This window comes from Psittacula echo (genome assembly GCF_963264785.1).
Source record: "Psittacula echo genome assembly, chromosome: Z".
Classification (NCBI taxonomy): domain Eukaryota; kingdom Metazoa; phylum Chordata; class Aves; order Psittaciformes; family Psittacidae; genus Psittacula; species Psittacula echo.
The window spans coordinates 49,843,490-49,864,070 of record NC_137742.1 but is presented as its reverse complement, the minus strand read 5'-3'; the positions used below and the strand labels follow the sequence as shown (position 1 = coordinate 49,864,070).

The 20,581-nt window shown below is 41.5% G+C and overlaps 1 protein-coding gene across 1 annotated transcript in view; it reads left to right on the top strand.

Annotated features, from left to right (window-relative positions):
- Nucleotides 1-640: 640 nt before the first annotated feature.
- ROR2 (receptor tyrosine kinase like orphan receptor 2) overlaps nt 641-20,581 on the top strand; it is a gene marked incomplete at both ends in the record, with an annotated part of 173,488 nt that continues 153,547 nt past the window's right edge. The window contains one exon of the mRNA XM_080637583.1: nt 641-710. Within this exon, the coding sequence (XP_080493709.1) occupies nt 641-710 (70 nt within the window). The remainder of the gene's footprint in view (nt 711-20,581) is intronic.

Here is a 20,581-nt window from a genome sequence, read left to right as displayed (position 1 = left end):
GTTTTAGGGGCAGGAGTAACTGTTTTAAATCACGCAGTGCTGTGTGGGTGCAAAAAGGCGTCGGTTGTGCAGCGACGAGGAAGTAGGCACATGGGGAAAGCAGCCGATGGGCCCACCCGCCCGCTTGTTGATTGTTTTATTGGGGAATTTTCTGAGGAAGCTTAAGGTCTCCTGAAGCTTTTGAGGGCAGGACTCGCCCTTTGGAGGGGGCCAAAGCCCTGCTAGTTCTTGGGGGTTGCCGAGGCCCCATTACCCCTGTGCAGGGGGAGCGACGGGTGTGGACTGCCCCCTCCGAGGCCGAGGCAGCCCCCGGCAGAGGGTGCCGGCGCGCAGAGACTGTCCTCGTCCCGTCCGCCCCTCGGCGCCGCTCCCCTCCCCTGTGTTGGATTTGTCCCGGGTGACGTCGGGATGCTGGGGAAAGAGGAGGAGGAGAAGAAGGAGGAGGGGAAAGGAGCGCGGCTTCCTCCGCCCCCAGTTGAGGACAGTCCGTTAGCAGGAGCGCAGGGCCTGGGCGGCGGTGCCGGGGAGAACCTTGCGTGAGCGCCGAGCCCCTCCCGACAGCGGCACCGGCAGCGAACCCCGCTTGGCCAGCTAGTACTGCGACCCCGGCGCTCTCTGCCGCAGCGGGTGGCCGGGCAGCATGGTCCTAGCGGCGGGACAACTCCTGGCCCTGCTGGCGGCCGCCGCGCTCCTCTGGCTCCGTGCGGCAGGTAGGGAGCGGGAGCGATGGAGGGAGGATGCTGCTGCTTGTCGGGAAGGGGTGTACGCGCCGCAGGGACAGTTGCGCCTGATCTGAGGAAGTTGCGCCTGACCATTTGGGATCGGCGGAGCCGCGAGCATCCCCTGTTGCTAGCTGACGCGCTGGTTACTCGCTCTTTCTTCCTTTCTTTCTCCCTTGCTTCTTTTACTCCTTTCTTCGTCCTTTCTTTACTTCCTCGCCCTCCTCCCCCCCCCCTTTTTTTTTTTTTGTTGGGGTTTTGGTTTGTTTGGGGTTTTTTGGGTGGTATGTTTTTTTTTTTTTGTTTTTTTTTTTGCAAAATGGAAACCTGATGTTGCTTTTTTTTTTTTTTTTTTTTTTCCCCTCCCTCTTTTTCTAATTTCACGAGGGGGCGGGGGCTGGCAGGAGGCGAGGGCAGCGGTGGCTGTGCTGAGCAGGGCTCGCCGAAACTTTTCATCCCGTCCGCTGCCCAGCTCGGGCGGCGCGAGCTCCGTGCCTCTCCTCGGCTGGTTCCGCGCACTGAGGCTGGTTGTTAGCGACGGGGGTTGGGGGGGAGGGGGGAAAAAGGAGAAAACAAAGGACAAGTTGGAAGTTTTGTTGTTGCCGAGGGTGGGTAGCAGTGAGTGGAGCCTCCTCCCGCGCTCCGCCCGCCCTCCAGTCCTCCCCTCGGAGTGGTTATAATAATGTGTTATTATTTGGGTCGTTGAGTGTTGCCAGAATCTCAGCGGGAACCAGGAGGAAGCGAGGGGTGTGTGTATAAAAGTCGAGTGGGCGAGGGGGCAGCCGCGGTGCCTGCAACTGATAGAGGCTCGGGGGGTCTCCTTCTGTGTGTTTTTGAGCTTTAGAGGGTCCCACTTTCTTTGCGTACCTGACCGACCCTTGGGGACTGAGGAGGTCAGCGTTTGGGCTCAGGAAACTCTAGGACTCAGTTCACTGAGCTCCACAATTGTTTTTAGGGCTGAATTAGCTGCCCTTGTTAACATCTGACCTTGCGCCGTGACAGCGGCGGTGCCGCTGCTGAACAGTTGCCAGTTTGTCCGGCATCTCCGAGGCGAGCGCCAGGATTTATAGGGACCTTGGGGAGGCGCGTGGGGTTGGAAAGCCACGATGGTGTAAGAGTTACAGTTCCTGTAAAAGAACCCGCATAAAACTTTTTTGTTTTTCTTCTTCCCCCCTCCCCCCGTACGCCTCAGATATGTGGTGCCTTCAGAGCAGAAAAGGGGATGTTTAACGTGTTCGTTCTCTGCGATGTGAAATGCACCGGGGAGGTACTGGCTGCCTGATTTGACCTTCGGATTTGCCCTCTCCCCCTCTGCAGCCGATAAACTTTGCTCGCAAACTCCTTCCCAGGGCGCTTTGTCCAGGGACCCAGGGAGGAGATGCCCGGCGGCACCGTTTCCGCTCCAGGTTTGTGACCGTTCCCGCACTGTCCCCACCGGGCCGGACGGAGCGGGGGTCGCAGGGCGCACATCGCCTCCTCCCCAACCCCCGCCGTTCCTTGCTTTAAGTTAATTGCACCAAAGTGCTGGAGGAGACCGATGATGTCTTTAAGGAAAAACAGTGATGCTGCAGATTAGAGGGGATCTGTTAATCAATTGCACGTTTGAAAGGGCTTTTCTTCCCTTTGTTGCTTTCTCTAATCCATTTACCTCTCCCCGGGAGGTGACAGATGCCTATATTTCCTGTTATTCAGCTCCGGGGTCCTAGGTCTTGCCATTTGTTGCATTGCCATGAAGGGAGAGGGTCAGCAGAAAGGTAGAGAGAGGTCTGGGGGTTTTCCGGGGGGAGAGCAGGAGGGGAACGTGTTTCAGTTCGCGGATTCGGGGTCAGTTCCCGTCGCGTTTGTTTTTCCTAGTGCCTTTATTGCTCCCTTTGAAGAGCCTGCCCCGCCGCCCTGCCCTCCTGCGGGGTCCCGGGGGTCTCCCGGGCGGTAGGGGGGGAGTTCAGGGGGGGCTGTGGTAGAAGGCAGCGGCTCCTCCCGGGGCCGCAGGGGGGTGATGACCCGTCCTCTGAGCGGTGTAAACGGAGGTGCCGGACTCTGTCCCAGTCCGCGCTTTCTGCCCTCTTTCTGCGGCAGTTGGATCTGTTTTTCAGGCGCAGCGGGAGGGAGGCGAGCAGGGTGTCCCGGCGCTTCTTCCTTTTCTTCGCTTGGCCCCCTGCAGCCCGTGAACAGCGGCGCTTGTGCATCTGCCCCTGCCAGCCTCTTTCTACTCCTCAATCCCCTGAGTCTCCCCGCGGCTTCACAGCGGGGACGGGCTGCCGGGCACCAGCGACCGGCCAAAGCGGCTCTCGACGGCTCCGGCTGTAAGCGGGGCTGTTCCCATCTCCGCCTGCCTTTGTGAGCAGTGCTGCGGCTCTCCCTGCCTGCGTGTGTCATCAGGAGACATTTCAACTGCGGAGAGGGCGCGCAGCTTCCCCGGAGGCAGTGTAAAATCACAAACCACCAGTGAAAGCGGATTTGGGGATAATTTTTTTTAATGCTGCCCCGTAGACGGGCTTGTGATAATCGTCTCATCCACCTGTAGAAAGCGTGGATTCGCTATACTTCGGTAAGCATGAAGTTGGAGACTCCATTTTCTTCGCTGAATGTGCAGCGCAGTGGTTGAGAGCCCATAATCACAGCAATAAATACTTGTGTACTTCTGTTGTTAAACGGTATTCTTCTGTTAAATTAGATTTGCTTAATGGTAAACAGAGTCTTTGTTAAGATACATTGCATTTAAAGGCTTATTTTTGAAAATGTTGTTTCGGCCTTTTCAGTGTTCACTTTAAAATACGACCAAAGGAGAGGCAACAGAATATAAAGTGGTTGCTTGCCGGTGATGCACGATATACTGACAGAGTTTTGTCGCCTTACCATTAAATAAGAAAGGACGTTTAATCAACCTGAAGTTAATACTCATGTGACTTGCAAAGTATGCAGAGCATTGAGTTAAAAATAAATGAATAAATGCTGTCAACAGAGTGTTTGGGAATGAAAACTGTGCCATGATTGTGTAAGCCCTGAAGTTTCTAAACCTTTACCTAGTTTTATGAATTAAAAAACCCAGCAAAGCACCGAAAAACCAACCAACCAGCCAAGAATCCCAACCCAACCCCGAATTTCTTAGAGTACAACGTTAATGGAGGAATAAATAGAAGCACCAATTACTTTTGAATTCCTTTAAATACCTAACTACAGAAAGTTGTAAAATGCTTGAACCTTTAAAGTTGCACGAGATTTAGCTATAGCTCCTTTCTGACTTTAATAAATGCGATTCAGCTCTGGAAATTGTACATAGGCCACCTGGTAAAAGTCGATACAGCTTTGAATTCAAAAAGTCTTTGCATAGCTTTTAATAAATAATGGTAACTACATTAACTATTTTTAGGTCAAACCTTAATCAAACCTTTCTTATCACTAATTAAATCGTTAAGTAGTTCAGTGCTGAAGTTTATACTGGGTCAAGGGTTGTCACTGAATGTTTTTTCCCCTTCAGTGTCTTGATTATGTTAAGCATTTGTAATGGAATTGCAGTTTTCTCCTTAATCTCTTTTCTGCTGCAAACAGCATAGAAATGCAAGATGCAGGAAGAAAAGGACCAGTTGACAGATGAGGCAAATTAATCCTGTTTTGTGAGCGTCCAGTTGTTTGCAGGAAGGATGATCTTTTTTCTAAACTTACAGCACTTTTTGTAAGGTGTAAATAACTTTCAGAACTGTCATTGGCATGGAAATATATGTGACCACTAATTAGAAAACTCACAGTCTTGGCCCACTAACCAATAAGAGTGAAATATAAAAGGAAAAAATCGTAATAAATATGGAGTTTTGTCTGATAACTACAAGGATCTTCTATATAGAAGACTACTTGTAGAGTCCTCTTCATGGTTTTTCCTCCAAGTCTTAAATTCACATTTTACATGCAATAAAAATGTCAGCTAGAAGCAGTCAGCGTCTGAGGTTTTTAATCATACTTTTGATTGAGAGTATTTATTTTAAAGAGCCTCTTCATGTTATTTTGAACATTGCAGGCAAGGAAAATATATTAAGCCAACTTCCTTTGGCTTTCATACATAAATCTTTCTATAGAGGTTCTGTGTTGCGTTGCGCCATTGCTCAGAGGGAAGAAATGCTACTTACATTATTCCATCTAATTTATAGCATCTGTCACTATGTTCTCTGTGCAAAGAATGGTTTGCTATTTAAGTTTGTTTATGCATTGTGAGGCTGTTGCTTTGTAAAGGAAGTTGTCATTAGGCTCAGCATGTCTGGAAAGCATGCAAGTCCTCAAGTCTTCTAATCCAGTGACTACAAAGTAGTTAAAGCTTCAAAGAAAAGGAATGACAGGATTTTGCTGCACTGAAAGAGGATGCAGTGTTTGTTAATCCTGCTTTTAATTGTTACTCATACTACAGACTGCTGCAGCATTGCTAGTAACCACTTGGGACAAACAAATTATTGTCTTTCCTCTTGGTTTTGTCTAAACATGTAAGTAGTTTGCAGTGAAATGTCCCTTACCAGCTTTTTGCATTTGCTTTTTCCAAGCCTTTGCTGTGCACTAATATTAATTTGCAAACATCCCGCTAGATGGTTTTTCTGATGTTCTCCACTGACTTGACTCACAACCGATCTTTTTCTCTTCACATCTGTTTGTCCTTTTCAGATAGTTTTGGAAAGGATTTCCAGTTTCTTTTCCAAATGATGCTGGCCAGTGATCCTTTTTTTAAACTAAAAGTGGCTCTATGTGACTTTTGTGGTGGCAACAAAAGGTGCTTTTCAAGAAGTCATGGTGACCCCTTTGCTATAGAGTATGACTTTCTCTTTTAACCAACAGTAGGTGAAAGTTTTTATTGAAAAAAAACAATAAATCTGTATTGTAATTTCAGTGAAAACAAGAAATTGCAGTAGAAATGTATTTCATCAATGGTACATTTACTGTGATGGGGGTAAGTAGATGTATTCCACCTGCCTTAGGCTTAGCTAGCTTACAGGGTGGTAGCACTGATCTAGAGCAGTGTGCAAATCATGTTGAAGATGAAATTTGGGTGTCCTATAGGCAGTTCCATGCTTCTGCTCTGCTTTATTATCAGTTCCTGTGTATTTGCATGAGCTGTTGTGCGCATGTATCATGTAGTAGTGTTCCCTGTGTTCCTTGCTTCAGGAAACAAAGAGCCGTTACTGCTGTCTGCTGATTGAATTAGTTTTTGTTTATATTGATGCATTCTAGTTTTCCTATGTAAACTGTCCCAATGCATGCCTGTCTATGATGCTCAAGAAGTGTGGTATACAATAGCTCATGGAAGAGGAAAGATTTCACAATGTTACTGATTGAGTAGAAAATATTTGAAGAATGAGAATGGTCTTACTTATGTAGTACCTCTGAGTCCAGAGCAGAGCTGACTGACGACCTCAAGATTGTGTGGTTGTGAGGGTGCAGTTTCATGGGCAACTGAAGCTCTTTGTTTATTTAGTTAAACCAGTAAGCTGACTCTGCTGGAAAGTAATCATAGGGAAAAAGGATTCTGCAGAAGTAAAAGACTTCATGGGCAGAGGTGAACAGAGAGTTAGAACAACAAAGAAAGATAAGACGTTTTCTTCTTCCACTGTCAATTGTGCTGGAGCAGCAGGAAAATGTTTTGTGAGGATACTACTTGCAGGAACAGCAAAGTGAATCAATTTGGAACTCTTTCAAACCCCAGTTTGGTCAATGTCTAGTTTTAAAGTGTGAGTAGTTCAATCAGGAAATTAGATTGGATCCCTGTAGACATTTTGTCATGGAGCTCTCCATCAGTTTCACATGGAAGACATGCATCTAAAAACCTGTCAGATTCATAATTCCACTTCAGATGTGAACTTGTGAAAACAAAAAAGAAAACCTTTCTGGGAATTCAGAAGATGGCCATGAGGATGATCAAGGGACTGGAGCACCTCCCTATGAAGGCAGGCTGAGAAAGTTGGGGCTGTTCATCCTGGAGAAGAGAAGGCTGCGTGAAGACCTCATAGCAGCTTTCCAGTATCTGAAGGGGGCATATAATGATGGTGGGGAAGGACTCTTCATTAGGAACTGTAGTGATAGGACAATGGGTAATGGATTCAAACTTAAACAAGAGAAGTTCAGGTTAGATATAAGGAAGAAGTTCTTTACTGTGAGGGTTGTGAGGCATGGGAACAGGTTGCCCAAAGAAGTCTCAAATGCTCCATCCCTGATGGTGTTCAAAGCCAGGTTGGACAGAGCCTTGGGCAACATGGTCAAATGTGAGATATCCCCGCCCATGGCAGGGGGGTTGGAACTAGATGATCTTAAGGTCCTTTCCAACCCTAACTGTTCTATGATTCTATATCCAACAGCACTGCTAAAAGAAGTTACCTCTTTCCCTCTCCCCAGCTTTTCATCATTTCCTTCCTGTGGGATGTTACCACCTCTCAGCTTTCCTGTCAGAGCAGTGGATGAACATCTGGTAACCTGTTTCAGCCAACATCAGAAAAACAGTGCAGTTCACTTGGTCTAAGCTAAACCAGTTGATTCTGAGTTTGATGGATCAGAGGTTTCTCATGTGAACAGCTCTGCCAATAGGTCAGAGGAGGCTGTAAGTTCTGCAGTGATATTACCAAGCTGAGGTTTAGCAGGGAGGTCACCTACTGCGCTGGCTCACTTACAGCTGATAGCCTTTGGTGATAAGAGTTTTGCTGAGCAAGTGGGAAGAGGGTGGGAATAGGAGCAGTAGTAGCATCTTCTCCAGCAGAATTAGTGAACCTTTGTTTAGCTAGCAGTGTCAGTCTGTGTCACACACTTCCCTAGTTTCTTCCCTCATGCTTCACAGGAGCTTCCTATAAATGCCTGAAAAACTAATAGTCATCCTTCCTTGTTGTGATGTCTCTAGAAATCCCTCATTTAAAAGTTGGGCTAATTGCGTGGTATCATGCTGTTCACTATTGTTTGTTTCTCTATATACTCAGCCTTAATTTTGTCTCATACGGCAAGATGTTTAATACAGTTTAATACATCATTGGCCAATGCTTGCAATTCCAGTAAGACACAGGTATATAAAGAAATAATAATAGGTTACTGATACAGTAGGTCCCTGTGAGAGCGCTACGATAAAACTGGTTGTCTATGGGATCACTAGTGCTGGCAGAAAGGGCTGCACACTGAGAGACAGGAGGTCTGAATCACAGCAGTGCCACCTTAGATCTAACAAAGGTGTCATAGTACCCCACTTTGTTCTTTTGAATGTTGAACAAAGAAAAGTCTGATACTAGAAGAATAAGACATCTCTGGAAGAAAAAAAACAAGGACGGTTCTAGAAACATTCATCAGATTTGTCTAGAGAAATTACTTTTATGAGTGTATCAAAAGCTTTGCTAAATACATCAAGATCAGAAAATGACGAAAAAAGGGGGAAAAAAAAAGGTATTATTTGATAGCCCAGGACTCTTATCAGCTGCAGCTGAGTTACTTTAAGAAAGGTTCTGTGAATTTCTTGTATGAGCCAATAATAAACAAAAGTGCTTGAAAGCTTAAGAGACTCTGACCATGTATAACAGTTTCTCCGTACTTGGTCATAGTAAAGTTTTAGCAAGAAGTCACACAACATAAAGAGACTGCCAAGATTTTGCATATTCTGGGTGATAAGTTAAAAAACAGTTTTACTGTGGTTGTTTCTAGTTTAGAAAAATGACATGGCGGAATTGTGTTACAGAAAAAACCCACTGCTAGAGCTAATAATGTTGCAGTGATGTTTCTGTGTACAGTAAACTTTCTCTCTTCTTAAAAATCCAAAGGCACAAAAAAGCAAATAAAGGCTATGTCATAGATTTTAGATACATAATCCCCAATATAATTTCATATACACTTTTATTGTGGGCGGTAACAGTTCTGCCCTGATTCTAAATGTGCTTTGGTTTTCACATTTTGCCAGTTCTGCTGGAGAAGCATTTTTCTTTATAAAAAGTTCCTTGAGGTGCGCCTGCCCTGAGGTGTAATTGTCAAGTAATGCAAAACTACTCACACTGTATATCAGCTGACTGGACAAAAACTTAACACTGCAAAGCCCAACTCATTGCTGGCTAGGCTTCCTGAATTGGCTTGCCTCCTGTCCCCAGGAACACCAACGCTAGTGTGGGGAAGAGGCCAGGCTGGAGGGGTGGGAGGGAGAGCATATGGCAGCCCTAGCACAGAGTACCTTAAATTGCCATGGGACTATACTGTTGGAGATAGGAAATGTGATACGCAGAAATATTAACAAAAGTGTGTGGGGTAGAGGCACTTTTACAGTATCGTTATATCTGATACCAATCTAAGATTTGGATTCTGCAGAGCTGGGCTAAACCTGTGCTGTTCAAACAAGAAGAATCTCACCTGCCTCGAAAGTCTGGTCTGCAAAGAAGTGTTTAATTAGTCGTCAGGTAGTTATTCTCGCCACAAATACTCTCTGTCATTTCTGTTTGTGTTTGAACAGTTGAATCTCCAACAGATGTTGCTTAAGATGAATTTCAGGATTCAACCAAGTTTAGTATTGCATTATACTAGGTAAGGATGCATGACCTTCTGAAATTAAATGTGTTAATGAAACAAGAGAAATTTTTTTGTACAGTAAACAATGAAACGGACTAAAGGAGAGTTTTGGGAAGGTTCTAGAATCTATCAAAGCTTTCTGTTTGCTATTTGAATATTCTAAGTTCAACATAGCAAGGATCTTTTAGCATTTAGCCGTAATTACTCTTTTAGATCTTGAAACTTTCTGTTGAGAAATACAAATCGTGCTTCCTTAGAACAGACATGAAACTTTTTTTTTTCATAAAGTTGAAAAGAAAAAAAAAGGGGAGGAATTTATGACAAAGAAACCAAGGAATTACGTTCATATAAGAAATGCCTTGACTAAGCAATGGGAAATAAAAATCGTTTGTGGTATCCTAGGAACTCAGTAGCTGAAGGATGAGCTTAAACATTAAAAATTATTTAAAAAATTGTAGTTTCAGTGGTGGTTAATGATGACTCCTTTCATGACAGACCAGGATCCCTTACGAAGGGGAAAGTGGTATTATGTAGATAAAATTACAAGCTTGAACAGGATCTAACCCAATCCTAGATGAGGAAAATATATCTGCTCTTTTTTTAATTTTAAAAATAACTGTGCTTCCTAGCTCTGCCTGGAAGCAATTTAATGCAACAAATTGATTTTTTTTTTTAAGTATTTCCAGCCAGACCAGAAGCAGTAGTTAATAACTATCTTAAGACAGTGAGACTGTTCTTTATGCTTGGTTTTGCAAACTCAGTGAATTTGGATATTAATATCTGAAATTGTGGATAGTAATTCAGCCTGGTTTACTAAGGAGGTTCACACATTCATCTAGTTTTCGCTGTGTCTATTAGAAATAGGATTCAGAAATCTATTCCAGAAATCTATTCCCTAAGAGAGGTAATAGAGAATCTGTTACAAAATTCATGATACTGTAGTTTTCAAAGCAACAAAGGAAAAAAACCCACTCATCTTTCAAATTTTATGTCCAGAGAGCTTTTGGGCAATATTTTCGAATAATTTTTGTCAGTGTGTTATTTGTGAACATATAAAGTGTAGAAAATGCTTCAATAAGGATCATGAGAGTCAGAGACGAGCATGTAGAGTTAGGGAAGGTAGATTTCAGAAGTTATCTTGGTTTGTAATCCAGAGGCCATATTAAAGGAAGGAGCAGTTTTGATTCTTGGACTTGAGGAAGATATGTTTACACAGTAAAGGACTGCAAAAATCAGAGGTGTCAATTTACAGCACATTTTCAAAATTACAAAAAGTGGAAAATGCTACCTCACGCTTACTGAACACTTACTGTGTCCACAGAGGTAGTTGTTAGAAAGTACTAGTTCAGTGTGAAACCACAGAGTAAACTAAATGTAGTAACTTCTTCCTGTAGGCAAGTCTTTAGTGATCCGTGAAATACTTGAGATGTCACCTTTGTGCTGGCCATTGGCACATAATTTATTGTTTCTAGAAATAAAAGGTGAAAAATCAAACCTCAGTACCATGTTAGGCTCTGTAGAAATACTTCAAGTGTCTTTATATCTGTTGTATTTTCTAGGAAGCTCAAGATCTTCTGTAACTACAAAATGACTGGGGGAAAAGCATTATAACAGACCTTGAATGGTCATATTTTCTATTCTTCAAGGCAGAATCACCTTTAGTTGGCATGATATATTCTGAGGTGGTAGGAACAGAGGTTTGGTGACTTCCATAGACAAGCAAGCAGCCTTAGTGAATACTTACTCTTGGTTATAGGTTAAGTGTGTTAGTTCCTCTACCCCTTGAAGTTGTTCTTTATTCTGAAACAGTTTCCCAAGCTTTGAGAATAGCCTTTTTCAAAGACTGTCTTGTATCCTTGTAGATTTCTCTCCTTGGACACTTGCTTCCCCCTCCTGTTTTCTCAGCCTTTTACATCCTGTTTTCTGAATCTCATGGTTGTGCTCAAAAAGTCTCATGGACTTACTCCAAAACATCTTTCTTGAAGCATACTAACCAAAACTGGTATATTCCAGCTTAGGCTGCACCAACACTGGCTAAAGGAAGAGGATTATTTCCTGTATTCACCAGATGACATTGTTTATATTTCTCAGATTGATGTCTGACTGTTTTGTGGCAGGGTGGCATTGCTCAAGTTCTGATCTACTCCAGATATTTCATGCAGAATTGTTGCCAAGTCCCCATTTGGTACCAGTGCAATGATCTAAGCACAAAACCTTCAGCCTGTCTTCACTCAGTTGTACATCTTTATTTCCACCCACTCCATACCATTTTTTTTTCTGACATTTTATTTCATTTGCCAAGATCAAAATATTGGCAACACCTAACAGCCTGTGGAGTTCAGGAAGGTAAGTGTCTTCAACATTGAAACTGGTGAAACTCCATTTTGTCAGTTGGCCACAGAGAGTTAACTCTTGTTATGGTTTTCCAATGAGTTGTCATTTGCATCTGTGTAATTTTTTCATATTTCATCTATAAGAATGTCATATGGGACATTTCCCCCTCAAACTAATTATCACCTTCATTTCCCGCTGGTGCCTCAGCTTTGTGCCGTCATTCAATGCAGGATAGGAGCTGTCATATTACAGTCCTTGGGAGCTTAACTTCTCTCAGGAGAAACTCTTGTGGCATGTCTGAAGCTCTGCTTCTATGGTTTCTTCTTAAATAACTTGCCTTTCTGTAACTTTCTGTAACTCTGGTAAGGTGTGTTGTCGTACTGTACTAGAGAATGAGATTCATCAATTTGAATGGCATAGTTGAGTTTTGATTGTTTTCAGAGTCAGTTTTGGTTTTTTTTCTTTTTTTTTTTTTTTCCCCTGAGTTCAGACAAAGTCCATAGCAAACATTTTATAAATGACAGTTTCTCTTAGTATCATGCCTGCATAAATTTAATGTATTAAAATTGTATCCTTTAATGTCATAGTGGTTAATAGAGTCTTTCGTCTTTTGATGTTAAAAATCCCATATTGTGGAGTAGTTAGAATCACAGAATCATGTAGGTTGGGAAAGACTTCTAAGGTCATCAAGTCCAGCTGGTACTCAAGGACTGCCAGGACCACCAATGAACCATGTCACTGAGGGCCTCATCTACACAGTTTTTAAACACTTCCAGTTGCATATTGCAAGACCAAAGCAATTAAGTGAAACTACTGTACATTTGGGACCATATGATACAGTTTTGATTTTAAGCATTAAAAAGCATCTGAAATAAGTTCTGGGCTTAGAATTATAGAAATAATGTAAGAATAAATATGTGCACTTGTCATTGTCTCTACAGGGTGGTTAGTTCCTGTAACTCCCATCATCCTGTCCTCTCTCTTCATCTTACTTTTCTGTTCCTATGATTTAATTTTTTCCCTACTGCATGTTTCATTCTGACACTTGGTCAGGAATTCAGAGACATGCTGTGGTTACCTACCAAAGGTGGGAAGTAGTTAAAGAAATCCAGAGTGTCTGTTTCTAGCTGTCTGAGGAAAAAAAATGTGCCTCAACAGCAGGTAAGAAAAACACCTCCAAACAGATGGTTTTCTGTGACTAACTGAGCTATTAGCATGCTCCTTTGTAAGGTTGCATTATGTTGCCTGAGAAAATGCAATTAAGTAAAACTACTGCGCATTTGGGAACATATGATATAATTATCATTGTTCAGTGTATCAGCATTCTGTACTTTGTTGCATGGGACAGAAGAGTAAAGCCAGGAAAGTGTGAGATGGGAAGCACAGCTTTGGCACCACAGCTGGCTGGGGTGGATGGGCTTGTCTAAGCAGAGGAGGTGGACTGTGATCCAGTTTATCAGGAGAATAATTGTCTGTGAGATGTGGAAGACAGGTTAAGACTGTGCAAATAGCAAGTATGGGGGAGGTTAATGTCCTCGTGAGTGTGCACTGGAGAAGAAACAGGAATTTCTACTGCTGCCCTGCCAATACGGCTGGTGGTACCGCTACTAGACATAGCAACACACTGTACATGGGGAAGTCCTGCCTTACACTGTGGTTACTTTTTTCTTCTTCAGGACATACACTGTAAGCAGTGGGTATGTCTTTCACCATGCATTGTATAGCAAGTTTCATTTGAGAAAAAGAAGGGAGGTGAATCACAGAATCATAGAATAGTTAGGGTTGGAAAGGACCTTAAGATCATCTAGCTCCAACCCCCGTGCCATGGGCAGGGACACCTCACACTAAACCATGCCACCCAAGGCCTCATCCAGCCTGGCCTTGAACACCGCCAAGGATGGAGCATTCACAACATCCCTGGGCAACCCATTCCAGTGCCTCACCACCCTCTCAGTAAAGAATTTCTTTCTTATATCCAATCTAAACTTCCCCTGTTTAAGTTTAAACCCGTTACCCCTTGTCCTGTCACTACAGTCCCTGATGAAGAGTCCCTCCTCAGCATCCTTGCAGGCCCCCTTCAGATACTGGAAGGCTGCTATGAGGTCTCCACGCAGCCTTCTCTTCTCCAGGCTGAACAGCCCCAACTTTCTCAGCCTATCTTCATACGGGAGGTGCTCCAGTCCCCTGATCATCGTCATGGCCCTCCTCTGGACTTGTTCCAACAGTTCCATGTCCTTTTTATGTTGAGGACACCAGAACTGCAGACAATACTCCAAGTGAGGTCTCACGAGAGCAGAGTAGAGGGGCAGGATCACCTCCTTCGACCTGCTGGTCATGCTCCTTTTGATGCAGCCCAAGATACGGTTGGCTTTCTGGGCTGCGAGCGCACACTGAAGCCGGCTCATGTTCATTTTCTCATTGACCAACACCCCCAAGTCCTTCTCTGCAGGGCTGCTCCGAATCTCTTCTCTGCCCAACCTGTAGCCGTGCCTGGGATTGCTCTGACCCAGGTGTGTAGGACTTTGCACTTGGTTAGTTCCATGGACCATGGTTAGAAGGGAGGTGCCTGCTGTGGTGGCTGGATATTTCAAATCCTTTGCACAGTTTGAAACACTCAAAATGGGTAGAGACATTAAGAAAGTCATTGCCAGTTTTGCCATCATGGGTCCTGGCCCTCTGAGAGTCATAATTATGTAGGAAAAATAGAGGACCTTTCTTATTTAGGAAGATACAAATGCTTTTTTTCCTTCAGGTCAGAACCATAGTTATGAAATACTGAAAACTATGATCTACTTTATTTCAGTGCATGTCTGGTATATACAGTTCCCTTGTGGAATTCATTGTATTTTTTTTTTCCCTCTACTGTTTTCCCTAGTGTGTTTGTTTCTTCCCTTCCCCTCACCCCCCCTTTTGAATTATAAACCCACTCTCTTCGGTAATTCTGAGTCAGGTCAGTTCTGTGCCTGGGCTTTTCTGTGCAGAGACTGCCAAGTTTTTATAAAATATTTGGTGGTTTAGGGATTTGGATGAATGTCCAAAAGGGACCAAGACTTGAGACCTCCAAATGTCTTTAATTTAAAACCATAATTTGCAAAGGAACCTTCCTGACTCCCAAAATTCAAAAACCCTGTACTTTCATTTATACTATTAGTTGTCATTCTCTCCACTATAAGGGTACTCCTCCATTCTGAAAAAAACCTAAAGTTTGTTCTGCTGCTTTAACAAAACAGTTTAGTTGATTTAATGTTCTGTTCTGTGATGAAGTGTCTTATCTAGGTCATAGTTTAGCTGTAAAGAAGATATTTATGAAGTGGTAAGAATTCTCTGCTCTGTGGTGTATTTATTCTCTAGAGTTGGGCAAAATACTATTTGACTAGCAAATGAAGTAGTTCAGCTTCAAATTATATGTTGAAGTTAAAGGCAACAATTTTAGTCTTTTAGTAACCCCTAAAATAAGTAGAGTATCTGGAACTGCTCAAAACTTACGTAATTTGACCTCTACTATAGGAAAAGCAGTTCAGAGAGATTAATATTGCAAGTGGCTATCCAAGAGAGGAAAATTTTTGAGATTTAGATACCAAGTTAAATTTATACTTTTATTCTATGTGCAGATGGTAAAATACAGCTAAAGACTAAGTGCCGATTCCTGAGCTCATTTTTTCAGTACTTGAGACTTATTTGACTGACTTATCGAATACTGTGCTAAATCCTTGTAAATATTTGAAGCTGGCATTTGTGATATTTGCTTGGGAGTATGTTGTTTGTCATGTAACAACAGTGTTATTAGCAAGATGTTACTCTCATTTTTGCACAGTTTTCATTGGTGTTTGGCCTGATTACAGCCATAGTAGTTAAGATCCAAGTAGTAGAAGCCTTCATGTTCTAGATGTTCCTCAGTAAGACAATGCAAATACAGTTATTTTTAAAGGAATTCTATGTAAACCACTGCTTCATCATCAAGAGTTTTAAAACAACATTTTTTTGGATTTCGGTTGGATCTATGAACCAGTAGTAGGTTGTCTCTCTGTCTCTCACACGTATTAAAAAACACCTGTATGTGAGCTCTTTCACTCAACAGTTGTGTATCATCAGAATTTATCAGGCATGGCTTGCAATGCATTGAATTTTGCAATAAATAATAGACTAGCACTTACATGATAAGTAATTCGTGAACTATGTTGCTAATTCGTTTGCCATGCTTAATGAGCTCTAGAGAGCCACTCAGCTGTACAGAAAGAAATTTGTTGGATTCTCAAAGGCTTCCATTTATTGAACTTCAGTAACCTGAACATTCATTTCTGTGGACTCCCTGTTTCTGTCTGTTGAAGAAGGCAGTCCTTTGTGTAGTGTAGTTGCTTTGGTCTTCTTTTTTATTTTATATTTTCACTTGTGTGATTATAACTCTGACTGAAAAGAAATCTTCAGGATGATTTGTTTTTCAGATTGTCGTGTGTTTTTGCATTAAGTTGGTTTCTGATTCACTGTATGGTTTTATTGATCTGACAAACAATGTGAGTGAACCCTAACGGTTTAAAGCCAAACTCGCCTGTGTCTCCACACGACTGGACAGTGAAGGAGGAACATGAACCATGAGTTGTTCAGAAATAAGACCCTACAAAACTTCGTAAAAATCTAAGGACTGCTCTGCAATTTCCCGCCTAGCAGTATCTGCTGAGATGAACTTTAAAAGACCTTGTTTCATAAGGTCTTTTTTGCATTTTATTTTGCTTGTAAACCAGCTATCTTATATGGTTAACACTCTTCTAAATGTATTACTCATAATTAGTGCCACAAATAAAACAGCTTTGCCAGTGGCTTGCGAAGTTCATGCACACATACAGATTGTGCGACAAATTAGCAGCCTCTGTCTGTATACGAGTCTAGCAAGTAATAATGCAATGCTGTATGAGACTGGAATAGGTAGGGACAGACATCTGTCTTTCATATAGCAGCATTCTGAATTGCATGAGGAGTAGTGTTGTTCTGGAGGCAGTCTCTACCTCTTCTGTAAGACATACAGGGAAAATTTGTTAATTAAGTTAGCATTTATACCTCTAAGGAAGGCAATAATGAATTTTTATCTCTGTGAGAAACCAGACTGTCTGAGGGAACGTACAATAATTCTTTTTTATCTATTCAGAAGATGTATTAAAAAAAATAAGCCAGACCCACATGATTATACTGTGTAAGATTGAAACTGAAAAGCATTTCACTTTCCAAATGCAAATTTCTGTGTTACTTCTGCAACCATTACTGTTAAACATCTAAAACAGAGCACAGAGTTGCAGTTCACTGACACAGTTGTAGATGTTGGTGATACCTGGTTTTGTGTAGTCAGTAACAGCTCCTGAAACTCCTGTTGTAAAGTGAAAGAACTTTATAAATGCCAATTATATGTATGGTGTGTCCATGAAGATGTGGCACTAGGTACGACTGTGCGTATACATACTACGATATTTAATTCTAAGAAGAAGATGAAAGAGATTTAAATACTAAACCAAAACCTCTATATCAGAAATACTGTTGATTTGTATTCAAGTAGAAGTGAAGTAACTACCTTGCTTACATTTTTATCCAAGGAAATATGAAATTTAAGCTCTTCTTACAGAGAAAGTCCTGGCATATGTGTGCCCTACTGTTGTGGTTCATTCTTAATGATTACTTGTTAAAAAAGAAGACTGGCAGCACAGGGAAATGGCAAAAGCTTACAGCATTTCTAGAGCAGTGTCATGAACAAGTAAATACCAACCAGAATTGTAGAGACATATAAAAGCTTGTTTGCAAGTTAAAATAGAAAGCATAAGAGAACTGTCATGTCACAACTGGAAGGAAACATAACAATTGTTCTAAAATGGCTGAGTCTAAGATTTCCTCATGTTAAAATGGTTTTATTAGAAAATAAGAAAATGTACATATATGGTTGAAGAATCATGGAACTTCTGTAACTTACAGTTGTGGTATATGTTTGGAAAAAAATATTTTTTTCAAATTGATAATTTGGCAATGCTTTTTCTTTTTTTTTTTCCCCCCCAATGGTAATTCCAGCTTTCACCTCACAAAGATGAAGTTAAAGTAGTTGACCTTCTTGATTCCCATTGGTCATTATTTATTCCATATGCCATCACTCCCTCAGTACATAGCTTTTAAAGTCCTTCTGTGAAGGGCAGACTTTCAGGCTTGGAAACAAGTTGAAATTTTTATATGCACAGGAACAGGGATTTGACTTGAAAGAAGAAGATGAGTGGTAGAGAACTTTACTGGGACCAGAATGATAAAATGTCATCTGGGTATTCATTCTGCTGATGTGAAGAGGAAGCAGCACATGCACCAGGAGTTTAGAGAAGTAGTTTTTATAGATACGGAGGGTGGCTGTGAAGATATTGGCTTGCCTTGAAGAAAGAGCTTGCGCACAGTAAGCGAGTGTAATTTTCGTTTAATTTACAGGAATGTAAATTAGAGTGTATACTAAGAAACATGCACACCTTTAAAGAAAGTGTCAGGACAGTTCATTTTCTCCAAGTGGGATTTTGTAAACTGCTGAGTACAGGAGGAGGTCCATACACCAGCAGGGCATCTTGTCTGCTGTTTTTTTTTTTTTTCTCTAATCCTTTATTCTGTTTATCTAATTGCAGAAGGTAGAGGTTGATGCTGGCTACAGGATAATGACTACGAAAAGTATTATGGCTGCCTTCAGCTATTGTAGGTTGGCATGATTCTATTACAGTCAATGAAGTCACACTGAGGATGTTAATAAACATTCAAACAGATATTAAAGTTAGGGTCTAGAGAACTTGACGGATGATATTTCTAGTTCCTGAAGATGTTTTAGATTAGAAAGTCTGTTCAAGCAAACTGGTCTCCCCTTGAAGCAATATAGATGTTGTAAATAACAACATTCCTCTGGCCACTGATCAAGATACAGGAACTTATTTAATCTTGGGCTTTTGTATGTCTTTGCAGTTGCTTATTACTGGACTTCAAAATACCTGTGGGTTTTTTTTTTCTTTCTATTAACATTTGGTGAAGAAATGCCTGAATGCTTTTGTTTAGATTACTTGATTATGGTTTGTAACCATTCATTATTTGCTTCATTTTTTTATAAGTGTAATTCAGAAAGGTGGGGTATTTACGATTGCTAACAGGATAGAGTTTTGTGGGTTTTTTTTTTGGTTTTTTTTTTGACAATAAAAGCAAACTGGTTAAAATTAATTATAATTTAAAAATTTGGCTTTGTGCCTCTAATTCACGCTACCCTGGTAGATACGTTAATGAATGTGTAGATTCTCATGCGTAGAATGAAGTGCAGGCTGCTTTGAAGTTTGGTAGTTTTCACCTGCCTAAATGGCTATATTTCTAGCTTAGTTTAGTAGTGTATTGTCCTATACTTCTTACTCTTAGGTTCATTAATCTGTATGAGGCTTGTGGAGACAAAAATTAAAGCTAGATCTTGGGTTTGCTTTTTGTCTTACTGGAACAAGTATCACAGGATGCTTTAATTTACAAAGTCTGCCTCAATGTACCACAGTTTGCTTATGTTCAGGTTTATCTCTGCATTTTTACTAAGTAAATTGCTTTTGAGAGCTCTGGAGCGTTCAAATGCAGAGCCCTGCCAACAGCCCTAGGTGCAGTTCTTGTTGACAGGCTGGAGTTTCAGTTGTGGTCAACCTAAAGAGGCAGATGTTCAGTCGCAAGATGAACTGATGGCCAAATCTAATAGCAAAAGGAACGACAAATAGCTAAAACAATACAGCATTAGGTAGGCTAGGCACTGAACAGACAAATGAAGTGGAAATATACTCTATCTGGAATAATAGGGGTTGGAAGGGACCTCAGTTCTTCATGGTGTCCAGACCCTGCTCAGAGCAGGGCTAACAATATTAGATATTGTTTTAAAATTTAGATATTCTTTTGAGCTTTATTTCAGAGTTACACTTTCCTAGACACTATTTCTTACCAAGTACCCATCCACAGTTATGACTGACAGCAGAAATAACTTCTGATTTCTGAAGGCTTAAAGAAAGCCTGAATTCTAAGAGAGTCTCTTAACCTTGCCTTTAAGCACAGCTTCTTGGATTTTTAACAGAAAATAACTGAAATATTGAAAATATATGTTGTTTCTAACCCACCTTTTGGTTTTAGGGCCCTGGGATATTACAGCTTTCTGCTCAGCCTTGGACACCTTCCCTATGACTACTTTGCCTTTTAAGTTAAACACCCAAAGAAAAAGATTTCACTTAACCACTTTTCTTTCAGCAGTTCTGTTTTACAGTGTATTTCATCTTTCCTTTCTTCTCATCTTTCAAGAATCGTAATTTTGAATTCAAGAAAGTGTGAGTCAAATTTCTGCCTGAAATGCTTGATTTCATGTGGACTGACTTGACAGCCTGAGGTTGCCATCAACAGTTTAATTTCTCTCTGCGCATAATAGGAATGATACTCTGAGTCAGTGGGAAGTTGAGCATCTTCATTGTTTAGTGCTTTGAAGATGAAGTTATGTAGCTGCAATTACTAGTAATACCTGACCTAAGCCGTTTCCCTTTAACAGGCAGTGTATCTTTTTGTGATTTTTAAAAAATTTGCCTCAAGAATTCTTTTGTGTAAAACACTTTTCTTCCTAATTGCCCTAGACTTGCAGGAACTGAGCTGCCATTGTATTTGCCTAATATAATACAGGCAAATATCCTTAGCCCATCTGTTTCTTTGGAAGTTTGACAAATTTCGTAATGTTTTCAGACGTATTACTCTAGTCCTCAACCTTTCGTAAGAGTTTATTTTCTCCCTTTTTTTCTGTTATCAGCAGAAAGTTTAAAGTAGTGCAGTTCAGACTGTAAAAACAAAAAAGAGAAACAAATTTTTTTCATTCCAGTAAAGATGAGCTGTAGTAATTCATGTTGCTTTTTTTACGTTTGAAATGTTCACACCTCGCTGCTTTGCAGTTTGGCCAAAATTTTCTAACATGGATGTTTAAAGTTGCTTGTTACGTTAAAGTGACTGCATAATTACAAAGTATCTGCATCTTTCACTGGAAGAAG